Raw genomic sequence first — 14473 nt, 5'->3', positions numbered from 1 at the left:
GGAAATGGAGTGAATGAAAACTCTGGAATTGGCTGGGTCATCTTGGGTATTTATGCCGTGTTTCCAACGGTGTTGATCCCAGGTTGGAGAAATATGCTACAGGGTCGTGACGCTCCATACCACGTCCGCAAGGAGGTCGGCAGGTATGCCAGCTCCAGCTCGGACTCCAGCCTTCAGATTTGGCCAGCAGGTCAGTTGAATGCTATTCATTGTGATATTGGATTTAGATTATTGCTGTGTTAGGTTTGGATGTAGTTCGTTTAGTATGTATGGTGTAACTTTTAAGTGGTGGATGTGGCGCGCTGGCTCCGTGAGGGCGACAGGAATGTCCGCCGTATGGCCAGGAGGCGATGGACATTTACCACAGGAATGGAAGGAAATGCGGATTATTTGCAAGGGATACATGGACATGGACGATCAAGGAAGGTACACAAAGTCTGTACAAACATGCGTCTAAGTATACAGATAAGGACGCCTAGGCAGAAACAGACTTCTGCAGCTTCTGCTTCACCTCGAAGCCCTTCCAGCCATCGAGCTTGTCGTGGCATTCCTTTTCATACTGTCCAATGCCGGCCAGGTAGGTCAACATCTCCCGCTTCTTCCCGGGGACGTTGGCGCCCGTCCACCACGAATCCGTCTCAGCGTAGAAGGTGTGGCTGGCGACCTCGTTGATCATCTTGATCCACTGGTCTTCGGACTCGGTCGTCGGCTCCAGCGTCTCGACTCCATCCTTCTCCATCTTGAGGATAGTCTCGAGGATCCAGTCGATCTGGCATTCGATGATCGTAGGTCCGTTGGACAGGGCGGTGGGCGCTGTTCTCCGTCAGCCTGGAACCGTAATACGCCTATAAACTAGACACATACCTTGTGGTGTGTACGCTTGGAAGCAGTTCGGGAAGCCGTTAACGACCATTCCCAGGTACGTGCGGACGCCGTTCTTCCAGACATCCTTCATGTTGACGCCATTCTTCCCCCTGATATCCATCATGGCGATCCTAGACCACATCAGCTTGCAACCCAACCACACAACACCCCGCGCACACTTACGAGCCGGTGAAACTCTCAAAGCCCGTGGCCATCACCACATAATCGAACTCACGGAACTTGCCGTCCTCCGTGATGACGCCGTTCTCGGTGAACGTCTTGAACGGCGTCTTCTTCAGACTAACGATCTCGACGTTCGGCCGGTCCAGGCTCTCGTAGTAGTCTTGTTCGAGGGGAAAGCGCTTCGTGAACATGGCATAGTCCGGCTCCAGCGGGGCCATCAGATCGCGCTTGACGGGGTCAGTCATACGGGCACGGATCTTCTTCGCCCAGAAGTCATAGGCGGTGCGGTTGGCCGCACGGTCGATGTACACCTCGGGGGACTGACCGGCGGCGAAATGGAAAGCGCCAGCCCGCCACAGCCGCTCCCACTGTGCCTCGCGCTCGGCGTCCGTCATGGCAGCCATGGGGGTTGTTTGCATTGGGATGGCGAAGCCGGCAGCGCCGGCGCGGCCGACGTCGAACACAGTGCGGTAGTAGGGGCGGAAGGCATCCTGCTCGGCTTCGGTGATTGTGCGGTTCCCCATAGGCAGGCAGTGGCTGGGACGACGCATGAACATGGCGAGCGAGCCGGCCTGCTTGGCCAGCTCCTGCACGATCTGCACGCTCGTGGCGCCGGCGCCGACCACGGCAACCTTCTTCCCCGTGACGTCGACGTCGGCGGGCCAGGCGCTGGAGTGGTGCACGGTGCCTTTGTAGTTCTCGAAGCCCGGAAAGTCAGGCGTGTACTGGCGGTGCAGCAGGCCGGTGAAAAGACAGAGGTACTTGGCGACGGCGACATGGCCGGCATCGGTGCGGACGATCCAGCGCGAGGAGGCCTCGTCCCAGGTGGCGGAGGTGACGCGGGCTTTGAACTCAATGTCCTTCTTCAGGTTGAGCTTCTTGTCGGCGTGGGCAAAGTAGCGGCGGATCTCAGTATGGTCCGGGAAGCGCTGCGTGAAGTAAAAGTCCTGGTAGACCTCGGGGATGGTGAGCTGGTAGTAGGGCCATTCCGAGTCCACGCGCGCGCCGGGATAGCGATTCCAGTACCACACGCCGCCGAGGTCACTGGCGGCCTCGAAGACCTTGACGGAGAGGCCGGCCTTGCGCAGTTTGTGCAGGCCGTAGGTGCCGCTGAAGCCGGCGCCGACGATGACGGCGTCGCAGACGGAGACATTTTGCTCGATGGAACCCATGGTGATCGATCGGAGGTGTGTAGAGGCTCGCACAATTGCGAGCAACGGTGATACCCCTCATATAAGCCATCTGTAGAGAGGGGTCGGCCGAGGGAGCGGATGTGCAACTAAGCACTAACTCCTCGGCAGTATATGACACCCCGCATGCGCAGAAGACGGCTGACTAGTCTGTCTGGAGAGTCATTGTGGGAGGAAAACAATCTCCATATGATTGGCGTCAGTGGACTGAGTCAGTGGATCGATCCCCGCTTATAGATCTCCCCGCTGTCATATCGGTGGGGGTATAGATATGAATGCCATGGATGCATTAGTCGATGTCAGCTGCACATACAATGCATAACATACGCAAGTAGCCAATGATAAGCCTTTGCATTCACATAATAGTACAGGGAAACCTAATCTAAAAGAAGAAACCTATGCCAAGGCAAGGAAAACCGATTAAATTGTTACGGAGCCCGGATATTTGAAAGCACGAGAATAGGCAGCGTAAAGCATCTAAGTAGAATTATTAACAGCGGTATAATACAAGTGTCACCTATACTCTCGTGGAAGCTTGTGATATCGAGATTGTTGTGTATATTTGGTGAGGTTGCTACAGCAAAAGTAGTCAATCGCACTAGTCTTCTGATAGTCACAGTAAAGGACTGATTACTTACATACTATCCGTATCCATTTTCGTCAGCTATGTGCTGGTAACTAGTTACTTCCAGTATAGGACTGAGTACTCACCTCCTATTCATATCCTATCTGTCAGCTTTCTTCTGGTAGTCACTCCTAGACATAGGGCTATTTCCTATATTCTGATCATATCTCAGTTAGCTATCTTGTAGAAGTTACTTCCAAGACATAAAACTGATCCCTTAGGTCCCATTCTAGTCAGCGATCCTTTAGTAGCCACTTCTTAATATAGGAGTAATCACTTACAGTCTATCCATATCCCATATTAGTCAATCTAGTCTTTATATAGTCATTTATAGTTGCGTATTGTTATCGCTGCATTTATTCCCATGCCTGTGCTTCATGATGAACTTCATCACTGGCCTTTTCAGGCGCCTGTTGCCGGAAATGCAGCGAACATCACTGCAGAGAGTATGGTAAGAAGCTGCATATTGCCGATACTTCCGGGATTTAAAAGCGTTTGTAAATGGGTATATATAGGAAGGTTTTCGGGGCCATTGCAAGACTGATGCAGAATGGTTTTAGTGAACTGGGAGAAGATATGTTATTATTGGGATATTATCACGTGATAAAATAAATCAACCACTGTTGTCTTCCATAAGAATCCCGCGGAGCAGACTTCTTGTTCAACGTACAGGTTCAAACATCCTGCACTCAGCAAAACGCCGTATTTTAGATCCCGAGCCATCAAACATCCACATAAAGGGGTTTCATCCTCTAATAGCTCCTCAATTTTTAGGATAAAGCTTGACGGTGTAACACACTCCATGAAGCTTGTAAGTAGACGAGCGCTTCCCCTCGACTGCCGCTGATATTACAGTATCACGACAAAGGCGACCCTGGATATACGAAGAGGGGCCGAGATATCGCTGTAAGCTAGATGCGTATATAAATCTGCTAAGACATGGCGTTTGCGAGCACGGTTTTATGCCAGCTTTGGAGAAGCTTTGTTTTGTCCCAGTTAAATCCTGTTAAGAGCGCAAAATCTAATACTTCGGATGTCTAGCAAGGAGACCAGCAACAAGGTCTTCCTCCCGATACGAAATTCAATTGAACGTGGCTGACATCCATTTATTTCTTCCTAAGCGTCCTTTTCCTTCGCAGAATCGGTCAACGGCTTTGATTTGGTGGATGCTATGGAAGAAACAGCTCTTTAGGAGACATTAGTAATCAAACGGTGGAGCTCTGCTTGTTCTTAAGGAATATAGTTGCTGAGAGCGAGCCCTCCGATTCCCCCACACAATGGGCCAAAAAGCGCCTCCAATGAGGAGTTGATGCAACGGTGGCGCTCATAATAACCTGAACTGTACCATTGCGGCGATCTAAACGAAAGCACTCTCTTCACGAGTCGGATGTAACTCAACCCCAGGAAAGGAGCTTCTGGCCTTGGCAAGGATAGGCCACTTGAATGCATCTCCTTAGTGAGAGCACCATACATGATTGATCTGCATTCAAAGCTACACCCTCGTCTATTGTGTAGAAAAGCCATTTGTTCATCGTAAAGACGGCAAATTATACTTTCGATAGCGGTTTCTCTTCTATTGTTTATTTCTCCTAAAACATTTGTTAGATACGCCGACACTGGAGTCCGTTTTCTCTTACTAAGAACGTTCTCGGGGATTGGAAGCGCTAGGCAACTAATCTGACACGGGCTGTGCGATATAGCTATCGAGGTCACTTCTTCGAACTGGGTTGGCAGCCGAAATACCCAGGAAATCCATAACCACAGAATAAGATCCCGGGAATAATTCGCGGGGACATTTGGTAGATTCCCAACCCAGACATCCAAGCTAATGCCCATTGCCTCTTTACAGTCATAATAGTCCGCTATGACGGCGATTTTGGCAAGCATCTCTAGGGATAGCTTCCTAGGTATATAATTGGGCTGGCAATGTAGAACCCGAAGCAAGATCAGGAGTGCGTCAATATCCCAGGCTTCTGTAGAAATCTCGACGGAGCCTTTTTGTAGGAAAGTGACGCTCTCATTCCAACCACCCATTATGATCTTCTTAAAAACGGGTGAGGCAAGGGTTAAATGCTTCGCCGATACTTGGATCCTGTAGTTCCTCTCCGATAAGGCCTTGTCACTATCATTTTGCTCCGTACCGTCTACATTGGAATCGTAATGTTCATCAACAGAGTCGTGGCGAGGATGTCCATGTACTGAATCTGAGCGTCCATCAACAGATCCGGCTGTGTTGAGCTCTTCGACAGGCTCTTCGACAGGCTCTTCCACGGGTGCTTCTGCAGACACTTCAGTGTGTTCTTCATACAGCTGACTGGGTTCGGGCTGGCTAGGTTCAAGTAGGTCCTCATCACCAGTATAATATAAGGAAGCCTTCTTCTTCCTGTTTTTGGTTTTTTTTTTTCTTTGACATGACAATAGAACCTGAAATGCTCGGGATGATAGCCTCTTGGTTGTCGCTTTCGCCGTGAATACTCAGTTCGGAATTGTCCTGTAAGAGCTCATTGGGAACTGATTCTTCGTTCCATAGCGCAAAAGGAGGGTTAGGATTGCTCAATACTAGAATGACTTCACCCTCCGGATCGAGGATGTGAGTTAAGTGATCCATGGCGCTTGACCGGTTTCAACTCGGTTCCAAATGTGCTCAGAGATGTCTGGCTCGAATACACTCTTATATTCGACAGCTCCTACAGTGATTGCTTACCATATGGCTGCGGTGAGTTGATGACATGGTTTGAGTCACGTAGAGATTTACCCCGCGCCCCGCCACGTCGACGAGGGATACTGGTCGCGTCTGGGACATCAGGCACTACAGCAGATCAGGCAGCTCATGGAGATGTTAAGTCCTCATTATCGTTAATTGCTTCGGTGTTGGTAATTATGGGGAATTTGTACAAATGTATGAGTAGAAGTCGGATCATTCTACCCCTCATATAATGATTACTACCTAGAGTAATCGTCTGCCTCTGGCGCTACTTTAAGCTATTTGTTAGTTTCACTAACATACCTATAGGTAACCCTAATTTCCACGCTTTTCTTTACGAAAAATTCTGCGCTAATTTTAGGATTATGAAACTAAGATTAAGATAATTCTCTAGTACTATATGCTGTATGATGTATAAAACTACACAGAGATCTAGCATGACGTTATTTATGATACCGTATTATATACTATAGTTATTATAGTTAATTTTTGGAATATTATTAATCCGCAAGAAACCCTATTTGCGTACTAGCGCATACATGGCATACAATCTTTAGGAGCGACACTGCTGTTTCTACGGTCAGTCCTGCAGTGGGCCCCTGAAGAGAGGAAAACCGCGAAGGGATTATTGGATGACCTGTGGCTGAACTCTGAATAGGAGGAATCCTCATATCATTGCCAAAACTCTCATGTACCCCATATTGTATATATGCAGATCGTATCCTACCCCGGATGCGGGGTTGATCTCCGCCCGTTCATCCGCGGCAACTCCAACTATAAGCGGTGCCGAATCATCCATCTTCTTCAATTCCCCCCGGCTCACACAACACCACGCCATGGCACTGGAAACGCCCCCGATCCCAGCCGTCGACATCTGGGGCCTTCTCTTCGAGCGGACTGACCGTCCCTTCCCCGACGATCACAGTAACCCCAGACCCCTTCTCTATAACTATCGTAGTATCCTCCGTCACCTAACCGAGCGAGTCAGTCCTCTTCCGAACCCCGGACGCCCAAACCAACTACACCATCCGCGATGTCCACGCCCGCAGCCAGTCCTTCGGCCGCGCCCTGCAGTCGCGCTGGGCCTGGCGCAAGGGCCACGTCCTCGTCGTCATGGCCCCCAACCACATCGACGTCCCCATCGTCACCTGGGGCTGCCACTGGGCCGGCGGCGTCGTCTCCCCCGTGAATCCGGGGGTGTCGGTCGACGAGCTGCAGCGCCAGCTGCAGAGCAGTCGGGCGCAGGGGCTGGTCGTGCACGAGTCCGCGCTGGCAATCGCGCAGGAAGCCGCCTGCAGGGTGCATCTGCCCGCGGAGCGAGTGGTAGTTCTATCAGACGACAGCGACAGCGACAGTGACAGCGACAGCGACACCCTCGACGCGCTCCTCCGCTCGACGCCGCCCTCGGAGGCCCGCCGGGTGGCGATCGACCCGCGCGCAGACACCGCATTCCTGGTGTACTCGTCCGGGACGACGGGGCGCCCGAAAGGCGTGATGGTGTCGCATCGCAACGTGGTGGCTGGCGTGGTGCTGCAGAGCCTCGTGGACGGGGCGCATGTGCATTTTGCGCGGGACCGCGTGCTGGCGTCGCTGCCGATCTACCACATATACGGTATCCCCTCGGCTTCGTTCTCTTCTGAGCCTCCTATCTGAAGTAGACGGATGGCTAACGGGTGCCACGGATAGGGCTGGTCTGTCTGGTGCATCTCCCCGTGTACCTGGGCACGACGACGGTGTTCATGTCGACGTTTGACATTGACCGCTTCTGCGGCCTGATCCAGACCCACGGCATCACCCATGCCTACGTCGCCCCGCCCATCGTGCTGCATCTGGCCAAGAGCCCCCGCGTGGCTGGGTATAGCCTGCGCACGGTGCGGATGCTCACGTCGGGCGGCGCGCCGCTGGCTCCCGGGCTGATCGCCGAGGTGGGCGCGCGACTGGGCATAGCCGTGCGGCAGGCGTACGGCCTGTCCGAGACCACGGCGGTATGTCACATCCAGGTAAGCAACGCCCGCCAGCTCCTGGATAGGGGTTTCTCTGCTAATGTACCCAGCGCTGGACGACCTGGCAGACGGCTATCGGGGCGAATGGGCCGCCGCTGCCCGGCGTGGAGGCCATGTTTGTGCGCGCCGATGGAACGCAGGTGGGCCCCCAGGAGGAAGGCGAGTTGTGGGTGCGCGGGCCGACGGTGTTCAACGGGTATCAAGATGAGAGGGAGCTGACGGCGGCGAGTGTCACGGCGGACGGCTGGTTCAAGACGGGAGACATCGGGTACGAGGATGCAGCCGGAAATCTGTACATCACGGACCGGGCCAAGGACATGATCAAGTTCAAGGGGTGGCAGATTGCGCCGGCGGAGGTGGAGGACGTGGTTCTGGAACATGCCGCTGTGGAGGACGCCGCGGTCATTGGCGTGCACAACGACGACCTGCAGAGTGAGGTGCCGCTGGCGTATGTGGTGCTGAAGCCGGGTACGCCGGCAAGCGAGGAGACCGCGCAGGACATCCTGCGTCATGTGCAGGAGCGCGTCGTGCAATATAAGCAGCTGCGCGGCGGCGTGGTGTGGATTCCACAGATCCCAAAGAGTCCGTCGGGGAAGATCCTCAAGCGCGCTTTGCGAGACCGCTTAGGCTCGGTGGACAAGGAGAAAGTCATGGGTGCCGTTGAGTATGGACGGTACCGGGCGAAGCTGTGAGGCAAAGTTGATAGACACCGTAGACCGTTGTCATTAAGAAATATGTACACTACAATACAAACGTCCTCCCAGTAATCCAAATCCCAAATGATATCATCCAAACAAGCCGTGAGGCCGTGTATAGCCTGTATGTCCCAGATTTTGTGACGTCGACTCCAGCCAGCCATGACCAGGTAGAAACAAAGACAAGTGCCGCCCAAAGAATAATAAGTAACCAAACAGAACAGGAGAATATTCACAAATCAATCACATGTAACGGGTCGCACCGTGGAAATAACGCAAAGGGTCATCATAAATCGTAACAGGAATTAACGGTTCAACCGTGAGTAGCAACCGACTTCGTCTTGGACGAGGGATGCGTCCACGACAGGAAGTCAAATTTATCCTTGGCGTTCTCAAGGATGGACGAGGACGAACTGGCCTCCGTCTGGAAGCTAGGCCGGGGGGCTTCACGGGGCTCGAGGACCAGCGATCGCCGGTAGAAGGTTTGCAGGCTCTTCTCACCGTTCGAGCGCACGCGCACCAGTTCATTCTGCATCCAGGTCTGCAGTTCCGGCACCTCCGTGAGCCGGTACGGGATCTGGAACCGTTGCAGCTCGCTGATGATCTTCGCCGTCTTCATGTGCTTGTCGAAGTTGATCACGGCCATTTCACCGTCCTCCGTAGGCAGGCTGCGCACGGGCTGGTTACCGTGGTCGACGAAGGTCAGGTCCGTGAGATAAGTACCGACGAAGGGCAGACACGGCGGAACGTGGTTCTGCAGGCGCTGCCGAAGGACCGCGTAGTTCCGGGACACGTCGACGATCTCACGGAGATACTCCAGCGTGTTCTTGGTCTTCTGTGAGACCACCTCCCACGTCCGCTTCAGACGCGAGATCATCGACGAATTCAGCGAGCAGATGATCGCCATCAGTGAGTCGTAGTTGTTGAGCTCCAGGCACTTGTTCGCAATCTTGACCCAGTGCTTGATGGTGGCCGCTCGCTTCTTAGGTTCCTCCAGCTGCAGGATGGAGTCCGCTACCAGGTGCGCCAGGTCCGTGGACAAGGTCGACATGGCACGGACATTAACGGCCAGTGAGCCGGTCTTCTTCATCCATTCCGTTGCCAGGAGCTCCTCCGGCAGGATGGCGCAGAAGATCCGCGACTCTTTGATAGTGAACTGGCGCGCAAGCTCCATCGGATCAAAGTCCAAGATGGAGATGTTACTCTCGCCGTTCTTCCAGTTTTTCAGGAGGTTCATCTCCTTCTTCCCGAGGATTGGGGGCGGGAGAGGGGTGTCCGGGTGCACATATTGCGCGGTCGCGGTGTTCGTCTTGCCCATGGAGGAGACCAGACGAGGAGCGACAGGGGCATGCACGCGCGACACCTTTTCAGCCAGTTCCAGCATGCGCTTGCCGGCGGTCGGGAGGGTCTGCATGAGGGTGGTGTTGGCGAAGTGGAGGATGTAGTCCAGGGCTTGGTTGTCGCAGTCATGACGCCAATGCGACTCCAACCAACCCTTGAACACGTTATACACGCGGAGACGGACCGGCCCCGCAGTGTTCGGAGTATCCCCGATGTAGTTATAGCGGTCCACGAGGGTCTCCGCAAACTCCATCGGTGTGGCGAAGAGACGGAAGGTCAGGTAGAAGGTCGACACGAACATCGCGTCCGGCGTGGACTGGTGGGCGGTCAGTTTCTCAACAAGCGCCCGCAGGCTTCCACCCATGACCTGACCATCCTTGAAGATCAATTCGTGGGCGAAGGTCTTCTCGAGAATCTCGGCTTCCGTCTCCTCATTCTCCTCGGCTAGGGTCGAGTGACTCATGCTCCCCTTCAACACAGGCACCTGGTAGTGGTTGCCGATGTCTGGGGAGGTTGCGCGGGTGGACGCTTGCGACACGCCGCTCATCTCGGAGTCGCGCAGGTGACTGGCGTAGGTGTAACTACTGCCCGTGCTTATGATGCCGCGCCCAAAGGACTCGCTAGCGTCGGATTTGGGGTGACTGGAACGGTGGGCAGGCTCCGCGGAGTTCGCATCGTGGGTCGAGGGTGAAAAGGAAAGCTTGTCCAAACTGGTGGACAAAACAGCAGTCGATGGCAAGGAGATATCCGTGATGGCGGTGCCAGCAGGGCTCGCTAATCCCACTCTGGAATTGAAGGAGGACGGGGTGGTATCATCGGTGAGTCCGGGGGTGGAAGGGGAGTAGAAGTTGCTGTTGTTTTTAGGGATCTGCAGCGGGGGAGGCGGGAGGCGCAGATTCACGTTCTGCGCTCTGTCCCGATCCCCGGCCGAGTCCCTGGTCTGTTGCGGCACGGGGGTTCGGTTGACGTCAGGGCCCGGGGCAACATCCTGTTGCGGCTCCTCCAGCTCGAAGTCGCCACTCTGCTCAAGCACGCGACGAGCTTTGGCCAGGCAGTTTCCAGCGGCTCGCACACAGTCGGTCGCGGCATCGACCAATCGTTTGCCCTCATCGGGCATGAAGATGAGCTCGTCCTCCGCGGAGGTGGCGGGGCGGAAGGCGTCTCGGGCGGCATGGACCAACTCGGACAGTCGGTCGTACATGGCGTCCCGGGCCTGCTCCAGGAGACCGCTGCCCGGAGGATCATGGTCCCGGACGGCCTCGATGGTCATCAACAACCCGCGACAGGAGCGCACGGCCTGCTCGGTGGTGGTCACTAACTCTGTCGACGGGCGCGATTGGAGGTGGAGACCAATGAAGGAACCAAGCACTCCGAGGAAGGCGTCGTATGTGGCGTTGAGGCGTTCGGAAGCGAGGTTCGGGTTTCGGGACGCCGCGGATGGGGCCGAGTAAGACACGCGGTGGGAGACCCGTTTGGTGGTGACTGAGACGGGACGGGGAGGATGCGAGTCAATCAGATCCGTGCGGTTGGAGGCCCGACTCATGTCCAATCGGCTGCGATTCAGCAGCCTCGAGTCGTTGCGTTCGGTGTCGGCCTCCGAGTTCAGTTCAAAGCACTCCGAGGCCGGCGTTGGTGGGATCTCGCATTGCTGCTCGAGTTCCGCGATGGTTCGACACAGACCGACCTCTTCGGTCCAGATGTCCAGGAAACGCACGCCGCGGGTGACGATGCGGAAGGCCTTGAGCAACATCTGGTCCATCATGTAGACCTCGTCCTCCATGGTTTGACCGGGGATGATCTCCTGGCACTGTTTGGTCGTCCGAACGAGGGAGGAGAGTTCCGCGAGCAAGGCCTTGCGGTTCCGGCGTAGGCCGTCATATTTTCGCACGAGGAATGAGTCGCGGGTGAGGCATTCCGATTTTTCCTGTAGGTTGGCACGTCAACTCCTCTGCCGCAAGACATGCCCATGGGGAGACTTGACTTACCAGCAGAAATCGCACCCCCGCAATGAGCCCCTTCACGTTATCCTGGTTGCAGAATTCGCGGAGGGGGAAGCCGCATCCCCCCTGGATGATATCCCAGAAATCGGTCAACGCTTTCAGGAGCGGACGCATCTGCAGTTGGTCGTAGGCTTCGCAGTAGTTGGTGGGTAGCCAGCCCCGGGCACCGGTATCTAACAAGGTGCCATCGGCCCAGCCGTTGGTGTGGACGGAGTGAACGAGAATGATGTCCCCCTGGTCCAAGGGGAGTGTGACGGTGGACGGGGAGACATCTCCCGTGGGGTGAAATGGGTAGAAGGCGCGCAGATAGTTGTGAAAGACGGCCCGCGGGGGTTCGAGTCGTTCCATAGTGTGTTCTGCGGTGCTGTAGGGCGTCAAAGGGGGCGTGACTTCTTGGTGATTGTGAGAGTAGTAGCGACGGGGGTAGAAGTTGGAGTTTTCCTTTTCAATCTTCAACGGAGCGATATGAGGCTTCATCGAGTCCATGTCTTTGCGGGGGGGTGTTTCCGGGGCAGGTGTATCGTTGGAGTTGGCACCGGTGGACGCAGAGGTCACAGACCACGATTACGCACGAGGAGACCCAACGAGCATCCTCACGGGATCAAAGTCAGCGGAGACCGATGGAGTTGAGTGGTGCAGACGAGGGAGTGTCTCGAGCGAGAGATCCGGGGATCGAACGAGAGGACGGATCTGGCGGGGTTAAGGAGAGTCCAGAAGAGCGAGTGGCAAACGACTTGAACAGCGGGTCAATATGGATTGATTGTTCCGTGGGATGGGAGGGGAGGAAGGGCAGGAGAGCTTGCAGGAGGGAGTGTTTTGGTGGTGGTGGTGGTGAGGAATGTGGTCCATCCTGGCGCGGAATGCTGGATGGGAGGGAGGAGAGGAGGGAGAGAACGAGGAGGAATGCGGGCCAGGATCAGCCGACAACGCGCAACGTACCTGAAGGCCAATTGAGGCGAAGGAGAATCACCGAAGGAGGGAGAGAGGGAGAAGCGATTGGATTGATCTTTATGTGCCGGAGCGACGGAAGTATGAAGGCGCTGGCAACGAGGCGGAAATCCACGACGACCACGAGTTCGGCGAATTGACGAGCCAAACAAAGCGGTTGGATGGCGAAAACAAACAAATCCTGCAGGCGAGAGAGGGAGTTGGGAGGGAGAATCAGGAACGAGGGAGATTGGGGTGGCAGCAAGGACCACGCAGGGACCCCAGAAACCGGCTTCTGGAAGAAGGGAAGCGCCGAGGAAGAGAATGGGATCGACGAGAGGCGAGACAGTGACGCGGAGATGGAGCGTGCCTAGGGAACGGGAAGCAAGGAGAGTGGGCGATTGGCGAAGAGGAGGAGAGGGATGAAGATAGAAGGTAGAGAGAGTGGAGATTGCGGAGTAGAAGAGAGAAAGAGAGAGAGAGAGAGAGAATGGATGAAGATGGAGAAGCAGAGGAGCGAGAAGAGAGAAGGAGGAACAGAGAACAGAGGGAAGAGAACGAGAGAAGAAGTATACTCCAGAGTACTTCAGACGGATCAACGTGACTCGAGACGGCAGAGTCGAGCCAGTTCTCCAGACTCCCAGTTCGTGCCCATCGTTAGTGGGTGGATCTGGTGTGATAGTATTTTATTACTCTTTTATTAATATTATTATTTTCGTATTTTTGATTTTTGGGCCATCTCAATATGTACGGAGTACTATTTTTGTGATTATTTCAGGACCTTCTGCATCCCTAGAGCTCATAGCGATCTCCTCCATACATCCTCAGTACATACGGAGGACCCTCATGATCAGGGCTACGACATGATAGTAATTATAATAGTCATTATAAGACAGTCCTAATCGGTCCTCGTCAAAATAAATAACCGTCTCCAGTAACAAATCCAAACCCCCCTGAATCCGTACTTTTGCTCCCTCTCGACCTCCATCAAACCACCTCCTCCAATGTGAATCGCCTGCAGACACAAACAGGGGTTCCTGGACCCAGATTGGTCCGTCTGGTTCCAACGGGGCTGCCAAGATTTCCACTCCATTACGCCCTTTTTTCCCGTCCCAAATCCTCCAGCCCAATTTTAGGAGATCGACGTCGCAGACAGCTTGACCTGTCGACTGTCACCACCAGACACGTCCAGCAATGCTACCTACGCAGGAGCTCCTTTCTGGGGTTGTTGTTGCTTCAACATCCGGCGTCTGCGTGCGCCAGGCCAATGCTACCAGCATGAGCATAGATAGCACTGATGCATCTACCCAGACCCAACCCTCGAGCTCCGTCGTACATGGTGCACTCTCCAGGGACACTGTTCCATATCGTGTCACGCCACCAGTCAGGGTTTCGAGACTCGTCCGACGACTCTGCAAGAGACTTTGTCGATCGCCATTATGATGAGAAAACTCGACGCTTTCCGGCTCTATTTCTGTCCCACGCAAGGGAGGCCTCCAGTGGATACGCGGACCCCTTCATCTGGGTCGTAGCCTTTGGCGACATCATATCCTCATGTCCATCGACTTCCATGAACTTGGTTGTCGGGTCAGATCGCTCTGCCTGTCAGAATCCTCTCTGATAGAGCAGATGCAAGCCGCCCTCCCCTTTCCTTTTCCCCTTTTCGTCCGCCAGCAGCGTCCCCGGTCGATAGACTCTCCACGTACTTTGTTCGGACGGGACGGCACATCCCCAGTCTTTGTCTTTTGTGCGCGTCGTTGCGACCGGCGTGGCGGCTAGGACCGTGGGGGGGGGCGTCAGGGCTTACGCTGTCAGTTGCGACAAAGGATGCTAATATGACAGATCCAACCGGTAGCCCGCTATCCGGGTTTATTGAAGTCTGCATTTTGGGCTCTGGATCCTGTTGCCTTGTCTCGAATATTTTTTTTTCTTCCTCAATGC

General features: G+C 54.5%; 5 protein-coding genes across 5 annotated transcripts; 1 reads left to right on the top strand and 4 right to left on the bottom strand.

Annotated features, from left to right (window-relative positions):
- Nucleotides 1–448: 448 nt before the first annotated feature.
- BDV59DRAFT_210099 (flavin-containing monooxygenase) lies at nt 449–2219 on the bottom strand (the record flags this gene model as incomplete). The annotated part of the gene is made up of 3 exons (XM_073695527.1): nt 449–818; nt 861–995; nt 1048–2219. 3 exons carry the CDS (start codon nt 2217–2219, stop codon nt 476–478), a joined length of 1650 nt encoding a protein of 549 aa, XP_073544419.1. The 3' UTR covers nt 449–475.
- Nucleotides 2220–4030: 1811 nt separating this feature from the next.
- Nucleotides 4031–4382, bottom strand: BDV59DRAFT_185941 (uncharacterized protein). The gene has a single exon (XM_073690937.1). The coding sequence runs from the start codon at nt 4333–4335 to the stop codon at nt 4093–4095; it is 243 nt and encodes an 80-aa protein (XP_073544418.1). The 5' UTR covers nt 4336–4382; the 3' UTR covers nt 4031–4092.
- Nucleotides 4383–5159: 777 nt separating this feature from the next.
- On the bottom strand, nt 5160–5780 carry BDV59DRAFT_185940 (uncharacterized protein). The gene has a single exon (XM_073690936.1). The coding sequence runs from the start codon at nt 5468–5470 to the stop codon at nt 5213–5215; it is 258 nt and encodes an 85-aa protein (XP_073544417.1). The 5' UTR covers nt 5471–5780; the 3' UTR covers nt 5160–5212.
- A 622-nt stretch (nt 5781–6402) lies between these two features.
- On the top strand, nt 6403–8261 carry BDV59DRAFT_205015 (acyl--CoA ligase; the record flags this gene model as incomplete). Its single annotated transcript, XM_073694573.1, has 4 exons — nt 6403–6490; nt 6555–7178; nt 7253–7566; nt 7620–8261. The coding sequence occupies 4 exons, from the start codon at nt 6403–6405 to the stop codon at nt 8259–8261; spliced, it is 1668 nt and encodes a 555-aa protein (XP_073544416.1).
- Nucleotides 8262–8276: 15 nt separating this feature from the next.
- Nucleotides 8277–12647, bottom strand: BDV59DRAFT_104279 (guanine nucleotide exchange factor). The gene is made up of 3 exons (XM_073686485.1): nt 12545–12647; nt 11591–12295; nt 8277–11529 (listed from the first exon to the last, which is right to left on the bottom strand). Exons 2-3 carry the CDS (start codon nt 12089–12091, stop codon nt 8578–8580), a joined length of 3453 nt encoding a protein of 1150 aa, XP_073544415.1. The 5' UTR covers nt 12092–12295; nt 12545–12647; the 3' UTR covers nt 8277–8577.
- Nucleotides 12648–14473: the final 1826 nt, after the last annotated feature.

This window comes from Aspergillus ambiguus (genome assembly GCF_047715705.1).
Source record: "Aspergillus ambiguus strain CBS 117.58 unplaced genomic scaffold BDV59scaffold_39, whole genome shotgun sequence".
NCBI lineage: Eukaryota > Fungi > Ascomycota > Eurotiomycetes > Eurotiales > Aspergillaceae > Aspergillus > Aspergillus ambiguus.
This window is presented reverse-complemented; position numbering and strand designations above follow the sequence as displayed.